Below are 18,636 nucleotides of genomic sequence, written 5' to 3' on the forward strand. Positions count from 1 at the left end.
AACTGAACATTAGCATTTACAGTCTGCCATATATATACTTTATTCCAAAATGCCATAAAAAACCCATAAGATTCAGATCTATAACCTCATGCAAGAATAGTTATGTACACAGACCGGGCAAAACTCTTGAATGTCTACTACAACCCTTGTTGAACATCATACCAAATAGCAGAATTATAGGCAACAACCTATCAGTATTAAATCCTTACAGAATAACAACATTTCCAAGTATACAAACTTTTGACTTCCACAGCTTATTTACAAGTATTAACCAAACCAAGCTAAAAATAGTACTAAAGAGAATATAACCTGCAATACCAACTACTGGAACAACCTAATGAACCTATGTATCTCCAATAACTTTGTGTACGACGGAAAGACAGTATATCTACATACTAACGGAACACATGTGGAAGTTCCTGCTTCATGCATAATAGCAAACCTATATCTATATTGGTCTGAAAAGTCATTTTCACAGGAGCTTAACTTCTACAGATGTATAGATGATCTCATAGTTATTAACTGCCCAGACTTCATCAAGGAATATGGACACTTATACCCCAATGAACTCAAACTGGAAAAAACAAACAACAATGATACTATAGCCTATTTCTTGAAATTACAGTAATAAACAACAAAGCTACCATCAACCTGTACAACAACAAATGTGATGCATTTAATTTTAATATAGTCAACCTCACACAATGGCATACCAATATACATAGAGGAGTGCATGCCAATATTATACTAGCACAAAGCATCATAATAGCAACCATCTGCAGCAATAAGGAAATAACCATCAATAACATCAAGATGCTATACAAAAAACTGATAAACAACCTTTTTCCTACAACATACCTTCGCTACCACTTCTGTAAAGCCCTCAACATCGTCAAACATAAAAAAATATGTGACATGAAATATAAACAACATAATCGAATTCACTCATTTTATTGACTACACTTCTGACTTTACTGTATACAAAATTAAGACTTAGTGTTCATGTATAGTTAACGCTCTTGATTGTGGACTAGGGGCTCTACCAGAAATAGTAGAAATACCCAACAACCATAATGGAATGCAGATAAGTAGATTGGGGTTGAAATGGAGAAAAGCTGGCAAAACCGGAAGTAGTAACAATGGAAAAATCATTAGGTACCTTAAAAATAAAAGTAATATATTAACAGTAGTACCTAATGCTATAGATCCGATGATTTTAACTCCTTCATCAAGGGTCGGCAGCCAAAATTCAAGGAAATATAGCAAGAAGTAAGGCCTCTGTGATCAGGATTAGGAGATATCGAGGTGCATCCTCAATAGATCTTTCAGCTTGAAGGGTAACTTTTCCAACATTGTAGCTTTCTTTAGCACTCTAATCATTTGATAGGAGAATCCTCTTGGATTCTCAAGGCATATCAGAACTAAACTCTACGACAGACCAAGCGGAGGTTCGATAGTTGTAGCAATCCTTAATTTCAATGTTAGATAATAAGTATCCAATGGCATGGCACAGCTGAAGCACTAGAAGCAAACTACATACACTATTTACAATTTTTAACACAGTAGATTTGTCACTCCAATCGATAAGGATTTAACTTCTATCACGATGTATCACCTAATGTTCATGAGACAAAATGCAGGAAGTAGCAGTTGAAGCTTTTTTTGCCACTTGTCAGCTTACATAGTAGTAGTAACACCAGTTGTTCTTATAAGAAGACATAGAGAAATAAGGGATAATGTAATGATATATTGAAATCCAATATATTAGTCAATTCTTTATAGATAGCAGTACTTGTGCAAGTCTGCAAAGAGAATGTCAAATGCATCTTGTGATTGGATCAGCAAAGGTTTATTCTCCCTGTCATAGGAACCAGTAATGAGTTGTAGTTCATTCTGTAAGTCGGTATAATAGTGACACTCGAAAAGAATATGATCTGCATTCTCTTCACCTCCACAGAGACAGAGGGGAAGGAGACAGTCCAAGTTTATATAGCGTGCTGTTAGCATTACCATTAGTAGAGAAATATAATGCAAAAAAGCAAGCTTATGCAGCATCAGTCAAAAAAAAAAAAAAAAACCTGTTCCCATTTCACCTCTCCGTTCATTCCAAATACCTGTCCAGCTCAGCCTTACATTTATTTAGGCAATCAACATCCACAACAAAAGGTGGAAGCCTGTTCCACCATCCAACTGCTGGCTAAAGGCAAACTTCCACACATCTATCCTACATCTGTTTTTCTTCAATTTGAATTTATGCCCTCTCAGGTGATTATTCTGAGCAAGAGGGTCAGCATTGAGCATGCTCAAACCACTCAAGGTTATATACACCTCAATCAGGTCACATCGCAGGTGCCTAGTCTTCCGACACTGTAATTTGCAAAACTTAAGCCTTTCTTCGTAAGAGCAATCCTTTGTTCCATTCACTAATCTTGTTGCCCTTCTCTGTACTTGTTCCAACAGCTCTACATCCTTCTTAAAATGAGGCCTCCAGAACTGTATACAATACTCAAGGGGTGGCCTCACCATTGCATTATACAAGGGGATAATCACCTCCTTATCCTTGCTAGAAAAATTCTTATATATCATTGACAAGACACTATGAGCTACTCTTGCAGACAGTCTGCACTGCTAAGAAAACTTCATACCTGCCTGCACATTTACCCCCAAGTCCTTTTTGTTCTCTACCACTGTCAGTGTATTACCACAGAGTTGATACGTCACTCTGGGGTTACTGCTTCGAATATGTAATACTTTACATCTGTCAATGTTAAACTTCATTTGCCACCTCTCAGCCCATCTGCTCAACTTTTCTAGATCCTGTTGCAGCAGCGTACCATCATTGGTGTCCTTAACAACCATGCCAACATTCGTATTGTCTGCAAACTTGGATATTAAGCTTGATATACCATCATCAATATCATTTATAAATACAGAAAACAACAATGGACCCAACACTGAACCCTGAGGGCCTCCACTAATAACATTAGTCCACGATGAGCAGTGTCCATTGATTACTTCTCTCTGTCTTCTCCCACTCAACCATCCTTTTATCCATAGCAGCAATTTGCCTCTAGTGCCACACTGCTCCAATTTGTTCAGCAGCCTTCCATGCTCAAAAGCCTTTCTAAGATCCAAATATATGATATCAAAGTTATTCCCTGCATCCAGTTCCTTTGCGACCACATTGTGGTATCCAATAAAATTGGTCAGGCAAAACTTTCCCTTAACAAAACCTTCTTCTTTAACCAGTGCCTGCATTAATTTTTCTGGAACAGAAGTCAAACTAACAGGTCTATAATTACTTGTGTTGCCCTTTGATCCTCCTTTGCGAATTGGGGTCACATTTGAACATCTCCAGTCCATGGGTACCTCTCATAATTCATAACCTCTCAAACCCTCTCATAAGGGTTTGCTGACTTCCTCTCTGCCTCCTTCAATATAACTGGATAGATCCCATCCACCCCGGGTGCTTTTTTTTATGTTTTCTTTAACAATTTCTCTTCCACTTTCCTCTCAGTTATTACAAAATCATATAGCTCACTGTCAGAGTTTAACTCACTTCTGGCATTCCCCTCCCTGAATAACTCCTCATGGGTGAATGTAGATGCAAAATATTCATTTACTTTGTTAGCTACCTGAGCAGGAGCATCAACAATTGAACCATTGATATCAAGTGGACCAATCTGATTCATCCCTTTCCTTCTAGAGTTTACATAAGTAAAGAACTCTTTGCAGTTTTTCTTTGCCTCCTTTGCCAAAGATTTTTCATAATGTGCCTTTGCCTGTCTAACCACCTTTGTGACTTGTGTTACAGACCAGCTTATATCTATCAAGGCTTCCATGTCACCCATTAATTTATATGTATCCCATGCATTTTTCTTTTCTGCCATATGTCTCATTAGTTCATACTGACATTCATTTAGGCCTAAACTATGAACAATATTTCTTAGTTGTTATATAAGGCCTAGTAGCTTCCAAGATAAATTCTTTGAATACTTCCCATTTTGAATTTGCTGTTGGTAACATCATCAGCTGGTCCCACCGTATAGAATTTAAATACTGTCTCAGACCACCGTATTTGCCTTTACCAAAGTAAAATCCCTTCCCTTTACCCCTGATGGTAGTTACTTCTTTAAGTAAATCCCACTTCAGCACATTGTGATCACTGCCACCTAGTGGTTCCTTTATCTGCAGATTTTTAATGTGTGAAGAATCACTACTGTAATCAGATCAAGAGTATTACTCCCTCTAGTTGCCTCCGAACATGCTTATGTAGAAAACAATCATCCAATAAATCTACAAAAGCCTTTCTAGTGTGGGAGTGACCATCCCACAAATTCCAGTCAATATCTGGGAAATTAAAACCCCCATTATAAGAATGATTTACTGGTCCACTCTATTTCCCTGTACAGTTTCTTATTATACTCATCAGAGTCATTAGGTCTATAACACACTCCTCTCAATTTTGATCTCCCAATGCTTATGTCTCACCAAACTGACTCGACACCGCACTATCCAGCGATGTTGACTGGCTTCACTTCCTAGGATTTTATGCGTTTCTTAACTAATAGCATAACCCCTCCTCTCTTCCTATCCTTTCTGTACACATTTTACTCCCCAAATTCCAGTTCTGCATTCCTTATATCTGTGTGACACATCTCTGATATCCCAAAAATACCTGTCTTTGATGTTTTGAGCAATACCTCAAATTCATCAACTTTATTTACCAAACTCCTAGCATTGGTGTAAATGCAAGTATACATGCAACTGTTTCCATTCTTAGCTACCCTAACACAACCCATGTGTTTACTTGTACCGCAATGATTCCCAGCAGTCTTTGAAATACCCTACATCTTGTTTTCCAGGCTGCTGCTCATTCGAATAGAAGCAATGCAAGAATCACTTTCACCTCGGCCTGCAGCTACTGTTAATCTATTAGTCCTTGTATCCCCCCCCAAGCTAGCAGTTTTCCGACCCACCTAACACTGCCTCGATATCATCAGCTAATATTCTTGCACCCTTTCTATTTAAGTGTATCCCATCCCTGTAGAAGCAGTCTCTCCTGGTACAGACCAGGCTGAAAAAAATTCAAATTCAACCCTAGTTCACAGCTTTTTTTCAACAGTGACCTGTACTTGTTAATTAATTCCACCGGTCTCCTACTCTTAATATCATTAGTGCCAATGTCTACAACAATATCACCTTTTATGCCCTTGAAAGATGATATCCGCTCTACAGTGTCATCAACCTTTGCCCCTCCCAGACATACCGTGGTCCTGTTCCACGTATCCTTTTTACATAGCATGTTCCCCGTTTTCCTGACAATAGAGTCACCAACAACTACTAGTTCCTGTGGGATCAGTGCATTCTGCCTTGGGGTTGCTGCTGTGTTGCGTGATGATCAAGTTCATGCTCTGGTGTTGATGTGGGCAGTTGAGAGCTTGATGGGCCCCTCAATTTAGATCCTTCGAGGGTATCCACCCTGTCCTTCAAGCTCTCATATAGGCTCATAACAATGCCGAGTTGTCGCCTGATTTCTTCACACTGCTTACATTGTGCACACACAAAGTCATCCCCTTGGCAATATCAAATTCCATACCTGATTGCTCTTGTTTAGACATTGGTTCGAGCTTGTGTCCACCAAATACAGAGGATACAGAAAGGTCAGGGAATGACCACCGCATATCCTCGTAGCAGTATGGCCTTAGTTGCTAATGCTCCTAAAAACCAAATAACCCGATTGCTCCACAAACATCAAGCAAGCAGTGCATTTTAAAAGGGTGTGATTCAGAGGGCAACTGCCCCCCCCTCAGTTCTCCCCTGCGCCACAGCACTCCATTTAGCTTGAGCTTTTTGCTTTGCTGCTCTGGTCTAGTCATGATTTCGATTCAATTTCAATAAAAAATTATAACCCTAAACTTGTATCCCAACGCAGTCGTAACATTATATATCTATATATATTTTTTCAGTATTGAGTATTATCTTCTAGTTTCGTTATATAACTTCCATATCAAGTTATGTATTAATTAATTATGTTATGTTTGTAAAATCTAAGTCGTTATATGCATTTAGTTAAAGTACAATTTAATTGACAATGAAGTTTAACAAGATTAATAAATTTTATTGATTAACTGATAATATTATATACAGTACTATACTAAGCTAACGCTATCTAGTTCGGGATATAACGTATCGTATAACAATGGTGACAAGTTACGAACGTTAAATCTACGGACACTTAAGTATTAATTAACTTCCAAAATCTCGCTGTCTCAATTCAGAATAAACCAAGGATCTTGACTCGGTTTATAAGCTACTTATAGAAAATAATTTAATATAACAATTAGTCAATAAAGCAGCTAAATATAGCTAAAAAACTTTCTGTTCGCCGGCTCTGCAAAATTTGTAAAACATGTGGATTGGATACCCTTACCGATACTAAGTAATAACCTACAAAATCTCTATCTAAGTTAAAATTTAAACTAAGTATTGTAACTAGGAATATAAAGCTACTCTAGAAAATAAGTTAATATGCCAGTTTGAGTTAATAAAATGTTATTTTAATGTTAAACGTTATTTAAGTTAATAAAATGCCAATTTTAGTTAATAAAATGTCATTTTAACGTTAAACGTTATATAAATTAATATATTCTTTTAATTAATTAAGCTCTACATAATTAACTTATATAACGTTTTATTAACTTAAAATACAAGTTAATAAGACCAATTTTAGTTAATAAAATAATATTGAAACTGCCATGACCTGACAAAAGGTATGTTCCATATAGTCCAGGAGCAAACCACAATAGTTCCCTTTTCCTGAATTCCCTTACATTAGGCAAATATTCTCTTGTCACCTTTCCCGTTTCCAATACCCAGTCAGCCTGCCACTTATTAACATAAATTGAGTGCAGTCTTTCCTTTTCGGTTGTTATTGGAACACTCAGGTCAAGTTGCACGTTATCAAGAGAAGTAGGATGTACCTTTTTCAGGTCGTTATCTGAAATAGCTATACTGGACCTCATATTGTATTGGCATCCTTGACAGTCAAGACCTGCAACACTGCAGTAAAAACTGCCCTACAAGCTCTCAATAACATAAGGGCAGCACTCTGTGCTTGCAATAGCTGTTTGATAATGGCACACTTGGTTGCTCTATATCCCCAGGTGCCAGCACCATATGTGATAATGCACAGGAATATGCAGTTATAATCTCAGTAAGTGACCTTTAAGGCCCCACTCTTGTGTTACTTGTCTCAATCTAGATAATAATGACCTGCATTTTTCTTTAATGTATTTTGCATGGGGTATAAAGCTCAGACCATCATCCAAAATAATTCCCAAGTATTTTGTGGTTGACTGTATTTAATAGCTTGTCCTTTATATGTTATTTGAGGGGGACATCGTCTGTCTAACCTGCCTTTAAGCAACATTTGGGATGTTTTACTTGTAGATACTTGGAGTTTATGCTCATCAGACTACACAGACAGTTCCTTCAGTACCCAGTTGGCAACATTTTCAAGAGACTTCCTGGACCAAGATGGTTAGGTCCTGCATATGAGATCATGGTTGTTGCATCAAAATGTTTATTTAACTAAGAGTCGAACACTAATTTCCAGCACAGGGACGAAGAATAGACCCCTGTGGGCATTCTCTGATAACTTTTCTTGAAACTTGAATGGAACCACTCTTAACAAGCGCTGCGAAAAGTAGCTCATTAGCAACTGGTATATAGGTGTAGACACTTCGGCCTCCTGGAACCTCTGCAGGACACTTTGATGGCAAAGTGTCCTGCAGAGGTCCACAAAGAGGCCAAGCAGATAGTTAGTCATAGTTTCCTGCTGTATCTCTAAAAGAGAAGCAATGGCATCTTCGGTTCCTCTACTCTTTGTAAAACCAAACTGCACAGGTGAAGAAAGTCCTTTTGTAACATAGATAGTCAAAAGATGGCTTGCAATTACTTTTTCAAGAGCCTTTCCCACAACAGGGAGCCTATATAACAGCGGATCAGATTCTAGCTTCTTGGGATTTTTGAGAATTTTTAAGTTAGCATTAGTAGAGGCATTTGATGCAAGAAAGCAAGCTTATGCAGCATCAGCCAAAAAAAAAAATAATAAATAAAGTAAAATAAATAAATAAAAAATAACCACTTTCACTTCACCCATCTGTTCGTTCGAAATACCTGTCCAGTTGAGCCTTAAACTTATTTAGGCTATCAACTTCCACGACAAGAGATGGAAGTCTGTTCCACCTACCAACCACCCGCTGGCTAAAGGCAAATTTCCGCACATCTATCCTACATCTGTCTTTCCTCAATTTGAATTTTTGCCCTCTCAGGTGATTATTCTGAGCAAGAGGAAGAATCCCATCAGCATTGAGTATGCTCAAACCATTCAAGGCTTTGTACACCTCTATCAGATCACCTCACCGGTGCCTAGTCTCCAGACACTGTAATTCGCAAAACTTAAGCCTTTCTTCGTAAGAGCACCCCTTTGTTCCATTCACTAATCTTGTTGCCCTTCTCTGTACTCGTTCCAGCAGCTCTACATCTTTCTTGAAATGAGGCCTCCAGGCCTGTATACAGTATTCTAGGTGTGGCTTGACCATTGCCTTATACAAGGGAATAATCACCTCCTTATCCCTGCTAGAAAAATTCCTATATATCATTGACAATACACCATGAGCTACTCTTGCAGCCCATCTGCACTGCTCAGAGAACTTCATATCTGCTTGCACAACCACCCCCAGGTCCCTTTCATTCTCTACCACTGTCAGTGCAGTACCACAGAGTTGATACGTTGCTCTGGGGTTGCTGTTTCCCATATGTAGTACTTTACATTTGTCAATGTTAAACTTCATTTGCCACCTCTCAGCCCATCTGCTCAACCTTTCCAGATCCTGTTGCAGCAGCAGAGTGTCAGTAGTGTCCTTGACAACCCTGCCAACCTTCGTATCATCTGCAAACCTGGACATTAAGCTTGATATACCATCATCAATATCATTTATAAATACAGAAAACAATAAAGGACCCAATACTGAACCCTGAGGGACTCCACTAATAACATTAGTCCACGATGAGCAGTGTCCATTAATTACCACTCTCTGTCTTCTCCCCCTCAACCACCCCTTTATCCATAGCAGCAATTTGCCTACAATGCCACACTGCTCCAATTTGTGCAGCAGTCTTCCATGTGCAACAGTATCAAAAGCCTTTCTAAGATCCAAGTATATAATATCAAAGTTATTCCCTGCATCCAGTTCTTTTGTGACTGCATCATAGTATCCAATCAAATTGGTCAGGCAAGACTTCCCCTTAACAAAACCATGCTGTGTCCGAGCTATAACTGAAGTCTTGTCTAGATGATCCTGCAGTGCTTCTTTAACTAGTGCCTCCATTAATTTTCCAGGAACAGAAGTTAAACTCACAGGTTTATAATTACTTGTGTCAGCCTTTGATCCTCCCTTGTGAATTGGGGTCACATTTGCACATCTCCAGTCTGTGGGTACCTCCCCTGAGTCCAAGGAAGCTCTCATAATTATGGCTAAGGGTTTGCTTACTTCCTTTGCTGCCTCCTTTAATATAAGTGGATAGATCCCATCCACCCCAGGTGCCTTTTTTGTGTTTATATTTCTCCTCCACTTTACTTTCAGTTATTACAAGATTCTCTAGCTTACTGCTAGATTTGGATACACCTCTGGCATTCCCCTCACTGAATAACTCCTCATGTGTGAATGCCGATGCAAAATATTCATTTAGTTTGTTAGCTACCTGAGCAGGGTCATCAACAGTTGATCCATCAATATCAAGTGGACCAATCTGATTCATCCCCTTCCTTCTAGAGTTTACATAAGTAAAGAACTCGTTGCTGTTTTTCTTTGCATCCCTTGCCAAGGATCTCTCGTAATCTGCCTTCGCCTGCCTAACCTCCTTTGTAACTTGGTTACAGATCAACTTGTATCTATCATAGGCTTCTGTGTCATGTGTTAATTTGTATGTATCCCATGCATTTTTCTTCTCTGCCATATGCCTCATTAGTTCATGTGACATCCATTTAGGCCTAAAACTTGAACAATATTTCTTAGTTGGTAAGTAAAGCCTAGTAGCTTCCAAGATAAGTTCTGTGAATGCTTCCCATTTTGAATTTGCTGTTGGTAACATCATCAGTTGATCCCACTGTATAGAATTTAAATACTGTCTCAGTCCATCGTAGTCGCCTTTACGAAAGCAATACCCCTTCCCTTTACCCCTAATGGTAGTTACCTCTTTGAGTAACTCCCACTTCAGAACACTGTGATCACTGCCACCTAGTGGTTCATTTATCTGCAGATTCTTAATGCATGAAGAATCACTACTGATAATCAAATCAAGAGTATTACTCCCTCTAGTTGCCTCCCGAACATGCTGATGTAGAAAACAATCATCCAATAAATCCACAAAAGCCTTGCTAATGTGTGAGTGACCAGCCCCCAAATTCCAGTCAATATCTGGGAAATTAAAATCCCCCATTATAAGACTTTCTGATTTACTGGCCCACTCTATTTCTCTGTACAGTTTCTTATTATACTCATCATAGTCATTAGGCCTATAGCACACTCCTACTGTCAATTTTGATCTCCCAATGCTTATGTCACACCAAACTGACTCGACACTGCATTGTCCAGCGATGTCGACTGGCTTCACTTCCTTGGATTTTATGTGTTTCTTAACTAATAGCATAACCCCTCCCCCCTTCCTATCCTGTCTATCCTTTCTGTAGACATTGTACTCCCCAAATTCCAGTTCTGCATTCCTTATATATGTGTGACATCACGTCTCTGAAATCTCAACAATATCTGCCTTTGATGTTTTGAGCAATACCTCAAATTCATCAAATTTATTTACTAAACTCCTAGCATTGGTGTACATGCAAGTATACATGCACCTGCTCTTCCTCTTAGCCACCCAAACACAACCCATGTAGTCACTTGTACCCCCATGATTCCCAGCAGTCTCTGACATATCCTGCATCTTATTTTCCAGGCTGCTGCTCATTCCAATAGAAGTTAGCAACTTTCCAAGCAGGGAAAATACCGTGAATAAGACAAGAGTTGAATAATGTTGTAATAACTACAGGAACCGTTTTCCATATGCACTTGAGCACTTTCACCTCAATGCCATCAAGTCCAGGACATTTGCCTGGATGCATGTACTGGATAGCAATATCAGTCTCCTCAGAGGTAAAAGGAAGCTCATCAGACAAACCCGAATAACAAGCATTTTTCACTCTGATGTTTATCTGTTTTGGATCCGTACATACTTCTTCTTCTTGATAAGTAATAACATCCAGGATCCTATTCATGGTGGGTTCCCAAGATATGGTTTCTTGATCATCAGTAGTTGTAACTGATGCATTCACCAGTTGGAATTTTATTGTTTATTAATCTGTAAACAAGCCCCCATGGGGAACTGTTTCCCTGAGTGCTCACTAGTTGCTCCCATGAAGTTTTTTTCCCCTTGTAGATTTCCTGATGATAGTTTCTACGGGCTGGTTTGTATTTATTTTGCAAAAGAACAACCTCAAGTGGGACGAGATCTCTCTCTCTCTCCCTCTCGCTCGCTTCACTTTCTGGAAATCTCTTCTTGCCTGTCTCGTCAATGATTTTAATTGTGTCAAGTCTGAGGACCACAACGGCACATGGTAGGACTTCCTTTTCCTATAGCTCATGGACTGCAAGCTATAATAATTATGTTTTGAACTACTTGTGCCTGTTCAATTGTTCTATTTGGTCTTGTGTAAAGGAGTCTTTTTTTTTTTAAGTGCAGAGTCAAATTTATCGCACTTTGCTTTCTTTGTGTGAAATCTTGGTATGTCAATAGGATCAAATGTGGATCGCCATTGATCAAAATTAAGTTGGAATGTCATGCATGATGTTATGATCACTGGTCTACCAGTGATGTTATGATCACTGGTAGACCAGCTAGTGTGCAACTTCCAGTTGGAAAGTTTTGGGCTAATAGCAGAAGTTGCGAGAGTAATGTCGACGTGAGAAGAACCCATAGGTGTCACACATGTTGGTGGATGGCTGGGGGTATTTAATATAGTTAAGCGGTGAGATAAGATTAGGTCTTCCATTAGTTCACCCTTTTCATTTGTAGTTGCAGCACTCCACAGAGTAGACTCAGCATTTGCATCCATCATGACAATAACATTCTAAGATTAAGTGTCATGTCCAGGTAGTCCACAAACAGTTGTATAGAGTCTCTGTATTGGGAGCATTGAACAGTATAACGAGATAGGTGTAGACTTGGCCCAACTGGGCCTCCAAACACACACACACAAACAGCATGGGTGGAGCAGAGACTGGGAATTCTTGTAACTGTAAGATTTGGATGTAAGATGGCTATTGCAGCCCAAATCCGGCATCGGATATTTTCACCAGTTCTAACCGTAGTTGGATTGGATTGTACTATTCTAGAGTGAATGGGAAGACCCTCTAGAAGGCCCTTGTATGAATAGGGCTCTTGAAGAGCCATAACCTGAATACAATGTTCTTGTGGCACTTTTGTTAAGTCATTTGTAACTGAAATGGATTGTTGGCAGTTTAGCTGCAAAAACCTGATTTCTGTTGATTGTGAAGTACAAGAATTAATACTTAATGTATGTTGTGTTTCTATCCATAAAATGTCTTTGAGCAAACTACATCTATGGCTTTTAAGTACTCTTGGCATTTGGAATCGCTGAAGTGGGTGCAGTTCTTCTTTCGCTTCTTACAGTTTGGACATTCAGCTGGTTTCTCCTTATTTGGGCAATCTATAAAGTTGTGACCAGTTAGACCACAGTGCCCACAAGTTTGTGCTCCTTGATGACATGATCTTATAGAGTGGCCATTTCCCAGGCATTTATAGCATCTGGGTATAATAATCCTTAACCATGTGAGATGTCTACCTAGATAAATTCTTCAAGCAGACAAAAGAATCTTGCGAATCGTACCAGTGACTTCTAAAATCCAATTTATATTGGACTTATTAGGTTTTGGCTTAGTTGGAAATCGAGGCTTAATTTGGTCTTTTAAATCCTCAAGTGTAACGTCATAGTCCTTTAAATTTTTCTGATAGATATCTTCTATTATATTCTCAATCTTGGAGTCTTTGTGAATATCATAAATCACAATAGTTGGGTTGAACTTTCTGGACAATTCAGGTTTTAAACTGCACTCTTGCGGCACCTCCGTAGCCAGGTGGGAAGGAGCAGCAGTGCGTAGCATACGCTTCTTGATTAGACCGGGGTTCGAGCCCGTCACCACCAAATACGGAGGATGCGGAAAGGTCAGGGAATGACCACCGCATATCCCGGAGCAATATGGCCTTAGTTGCTAATGCTCCTAAAAACCAAATAACTAACTAACTAACTAACTAGCACTCTTGTAATTTGAACAGTTTTTGATCTTTTCAAGATTTTTGAGGGGTCGCAGTTTCAATTAATACCCCCTTTGCCCGTATTTTCCGCATGTATTTAACTTTGACATCCTTTGTCTGAGGTTAATTTAGCTTTAATCTCTTGTTTTACATCCTCACTTGTAGCACAGGTGCTTCCCTCCTGCACCTTAATCAGAATTACGTGTTGCTGCTGTGTAGACTTACCCGCTATTGATTTTCGGTCTGAGTCGGAATGTATAGCTGCATGGCTTGAGCATATGATAAAGATAGCTGAGAGAAACCAGGATGAAAATCTTTAGGTGTTTTATAATTCTCTTGTATTTTATTCTTCTGGAATTCTTTTTCATCCAGCTTGGTTTTAAGGCACTCATTCTACATGATCACATTGCTTAGGATCTGATCCATGGCAGACCAGATATCTTGTATTTCATTGGTTACTTGCTTTGTTAGCCTGCCCCCATTAGAAAGAATGGTAGACGGCCAGTTCTTAAAGAAAAAACTTGTTCCATATGTACTCCTAGTGTTAAGTTGGTTTGAGACTGGTCAACAACAGCAACATAATCTTCAAGGACAGAGGAACTAAGATCCACTGAAGGCTCAGGCAAAGTCTTCTCCAAGGGTGTGAGTAAGTCTTTGGGATCTAGGCTAGGAATTTCCACTATAGGTTCTTTACAAGTGGAAGCAGTCACTTTGGTCACATTATCACTTCCAGCAGCAGTCTGTGCAGAGGAAAGTAATGGTGAGAAACCATCCAAGGATTCATTTTGATGCTCCAAATCCATTTTATATTAATGGTTCCTGAATTTAGTTGAGTTTTAAGATTTTTTTAGCTTTTTAATGTTATCTATAGCTGAGTTATAGATTTTAATTAGACTCATTTATAAATGAGTTATAAACAACGATATTCAAGTAATACATGTGATACTATATTCAGGTTTGAGAACGTTGGCTCCCTTCAGTTGGGCAGCTTCTGCCAACTAGGTTGAGGCCTTAGGGTTATGTGACCAAACAACGACAACAAAGGCCTTTGTTCTCATTCATTGAAGAAGCAGCAATGGCTGCCTCCAGGTAACATAATTATTCTAGTCACTAATTAAATCACCCGTAAAACCAAAATAAATAACTCTAGCATTACTAAAACCATATATAGTTGGAACGAAGTTCAAGTTGGGTCATCTAATCAAGGTTTAATCTAGTACCAATTGTTACAAAGAGCATAAATTAACTTTAGCAACTTCCAATGTTAATTAATGGCCTAACCTATATGACGTTGCCATGCTGCTGATCGCTAGAACAAGCAACATGTAATAAAAATTTAAAAACTTTGATATCTTTTCAATGCCTTAGAAATTCGGCATGGAATAAACGCGCATGGACTCACCGTCACCTAGAGATCTTTATGGACACAAAATAAATCCAATTTGAGCGAATTAAACCACTAAAGAACACTGAACTATACGGAACACTCAATTCATGCAGCCTTCCAATACTTGGTCAGCGCCACCGATCCGTGCAAATGGTCATGTAAAATCTGTGGGCAGACCCATAACTAATTCCCACTGCATTTGCAGTGAAATGAATTTTCGCACGTCTGTCACTCAGCACCAGCTGCTCAACCTGTGCAACCAGGAGTGAGATTGCTGGAACAAACTTCCATAACAGATGGACGTTTGTTCCAGCAATCAACCACCTACTGGCTAAAGGCAAATTTCTGCACATCTATTCTGAAACTGTCTTTCCTCATGTATTTATGCCCTCTTAAATAGATAATCTGAGCAAAAGGAAGAATTACATCAACAATGATCTTGCTAAAACTATTCAAAGCCTTATACACCTCAATCAGATCACCTTGCAGGTGCCTAGTGTCCAAGTGCTGCAATTTTCCTTGCTTGGTAAGAGAAACCCTTTGTTCCCCTCACCAATCCCATTGCCCTTCTCTGTACTTGTTCCACCAGCTCTACATCCTTCCTAAAATGAGGCCTCCAGACCAGCTCTACATCCTTCCTAAAATGAGGCCTGTATACAGTACTCAGGGTGTAGCCTGACCATTGCCTTATACAAGGGGATAATCACCTTCTTATCCCTGCTAGAAAAATCCCTGTATATTATTGACAACACCCCATGAGCTGCTGTGCAGCCTGTCTATATTGCTTAGAAAATTTATATCTGACTGCACAATTATCCCCAGGTCTTTTTCATTCTCCAGTAACCCGAGTGTACTATCACATGGTACATTACTCTGGGGTTACTGCTACTCATATGCAGTACTTTGCATTTGACGATGTTAAGCTTCAGTTACTACCTCTCAGGCCATTTGCCCAACTTTTCTCGATCCTGTTGCATAATGTACTGTCATTAATAACCCTGCAAACTTGGACGTTAAGCCTGATATACCCTCATCAGTATCATTGATAAATATAGAAAACAATAATGGGCCCAACACTGAACCCTGGAGGACTCAAGAAAGAGCAGTGTCCATTGATTACCGCTCTGTCTTCTCCCACAAGCCAGCCCTTTATTCATAGCAACAACTTTTCCATAATTCTCCGATTTGTAATGCATGTTCCATGTACAACAGTATCAAAAGCTTTCCTGAAATCCAAGTATATATCAAAATATTTTTTTGCATCCAGTTCCTTTATGATCACATTGTAGTATCTAATCAAATTCGTCAGACAAGATTTCCCCTTAAAAAACCAATGCTGTGTCTGAACTATAAATGCGGTATCTGAAATACAAATGCATAGAATTTTCTACACTGTCTAAACTGGCAGCTAGGAAGATGTCTTGGCAATGACATACAGAACCTTTACAAGTAGGGAAAAGGATGTAATTTGCCCTTTGTATAAGACAATGGTGAGATCACATTTAGAACATTGTGTTCCTGTCTGGAGGTTTCATGTGATCATTATAATATTAAATACTAATCCCAAAATAACATCCCATCTGGGTAACACCAAACCGATCTTACTGAAGCATGCAAACAGGCTGCTATAATATCTTAAACGATCCTATCAGTGACATATAAGAAATATGCCAGCATAGACAAAGAGGTCATTATCCCATTGTATAAGGCAGTTGTTAGGCCACATCTGGAATTTCTGCATACAGCTTTGAAAATCTCATTTATGGGAAAACATAGAACTGTTGTAAAGAGTGCAGTGAAGAGCAACAATATTAGTTGTGGGCACAAAAAGATATTTTTACCTCTGGAAACCAGGCATCTCCTTGGTAACCTATTTGAAGAGAATAGAGCTTTAAAAGGGTCAAGTGAACTAAATTCTGACATCACCTTTACTTTTTTTCAAATGACACACACACACACAAGGGGACATAAATTTCAACTGGAAAAAAAAAAAGATGATACAGAAATTTTCCTTCATTCAAAGAGTATCCGATTGTTGGCTATATAAGCTTTGCTTCCTCACATCACGTTGCCAGTACTAATACTGCAATTGGGCAGCAGTAATTGTCCATTTGGGTGCTACTACACTCAAGTTAGTGGAGAATGAGAAAGGTCTATGGGTATTGTACAGGAGTGTAAGAGAGGCTGGGGCTGCTTTGTTCTATCAGTGATATACAGGAACTTTTCCAGAAGGTACAAGGAGGTGATTATCCCAAGAAAATAGTTGTTTAAATCATTAAGTTTTCTTGGATGATACACAGAGGGGGGACATAATTGGAAAAGGGTGGTTGCAGGAACAGTGTGCAGAAATTTTCTTACCAAAGAGTTATTATGAAATAAACTTCCATCTGGTTTTGGAAGAGGTAATTTGGGCAAACGAAGTTATTTTTTATTTATATATTTTTTTGCTGCTGCTGCTACATAAGTTGCATAATTTTTTTAGAGGAGTCTACTAAATTCTGACATCTTTACTAAGATGATGGTATCCAAAATATATTTTCCTTACACTTCCATCTTTTATACCTACATATAAAAAAGTCAAATTTTTTTTTTTTAGGTAGTACAAAATGTTTCTGTATTAATATTTAATGTTATGTGCACTGTTGACTACTGAGCACCATCTGTTTAAGTCTGAAGATGGGTTGATGTGATTGGCCAGAGTATCAGCTAGTTGCTTGCAGCATGGTGTTCTTGTCTCTTTGTTGCTCATTGCATAAGAAAAATGAAGTAGTGCTCTAATAAGTTGTACTATATTGTTAAGTTTATTATATTTTAAAATTTTCTTTATAAAATATTTAGATATATTCCATTGCTAGAAATCTAGTAACTAATGAAGTAATGTTTGATTATTGTAATTAATGTAATGTAATTATATGAATTGTAATCCTTGGACTAGCATATTTTGTTTAAGGTAGAAATGCATTCCCTAAAAAAAAAAAATTGAGATGTCAATCTGAAGATTTTATTTTGAAAGTAATTCATATGGTGGAAAAGGTTGCCAACCCACGTTATATAAATTGAACCATCCTGTTAACTTTGCAATAACATTGTCAGCCTGGCTCATTAACAGGAGCATCTACAGCGATAAATTCTCCCTGTAAATCTCCTTTACAAATAGCAAAATAAATAGTGGGATTGGGATAATAATACCTGTTTTGATGTTCTGTATAAAATTTGACAGTATTATGTTTGAATCGAAATTTGTGATATATTTTTAGATTTTTTTGTAGAAAGAATATTTAACTTTTATTGCTTTTACAGTTTTTTGATGAAGGGGACTTCGGAGATGAAGATAGCCATTCAAGCAACTAAAGAATTTGACTGTGGTGTTAAACAGTGCCTTGCAATGCTGCACCTAACATTTTGTGATACACTTCTGTGATTTTTTTTATGGTGTAATGAGAGTGAGACAGAGACAAAAAAAAAAAAAAAAAGGGACCACAAATTCATGTATCTCTGCTGCTTCAATACAATTTTGGATTTCATTTTTAAGAAATTTGCCACATCCCATCAGCCTGACTCTGTATATATTTTTCTTTCTATGAAATAAAACAAGTATATTTATACAATGACCATTAATTAATGAAATATGTACATATTGTCTCGTGTTTTGGTTTCCTTATTAAATTTCAAAAACATTTGTCATTTTGGACATACTTTAATATTCTTTTCATTTGGTACTTATTAGTCGACTCAAAAGGCTTTGAAATGTCAGACTTGTCTTGTGTGAACCACTATAAGTTTATAATAAAATATTTTTAAGACCTCCATTTTTATAAATTACATAATGTAGAGTGAAATATTAAAAGTATGAG

General features: G+C 38.2%; 1 protein-coding gene across 1 annotated transcript in view; it reads left to right on the top strand.

The window, feature by feature from the left end:
• Positions 1-18,241, top strand: part of LOC150074972 (rab-like protein 2A) — a 209,424-nt gene extending 191,183 nt beyond the window's left edge. The window contains exon 8 of the mRNA XM_090388715.1: positions 18,083-18,241. Coding sequence (XP_090244841.1) covers positions 18,083-18,133 — 51 coding nt within the window. The 3' untranslated portion in view covers positions 18,134-18,241. The remainder of the gene's footprint in view (positions 1-18,082) is intronic.
• The last annotated feature ends 395 nt before the right edge of the window (positions 18,242-18,636 follow it).

This window comes from Mastigoproctus giganteus, chromosome 14 (genome assembly GCF_048544385.1).
Source record: "Mastigoproctus giganteus isolate SK-2022 chromosome 14, ASM4854438v1, whole genome shotgun sequence".
Classification (NCBI taxonomy): Eukaryota; Metazoa; Arthropoda; class Arachnida; order Uropygi; family Thelyphonidae; genus Mastigoproctus; species Mastigoproctus giganteus.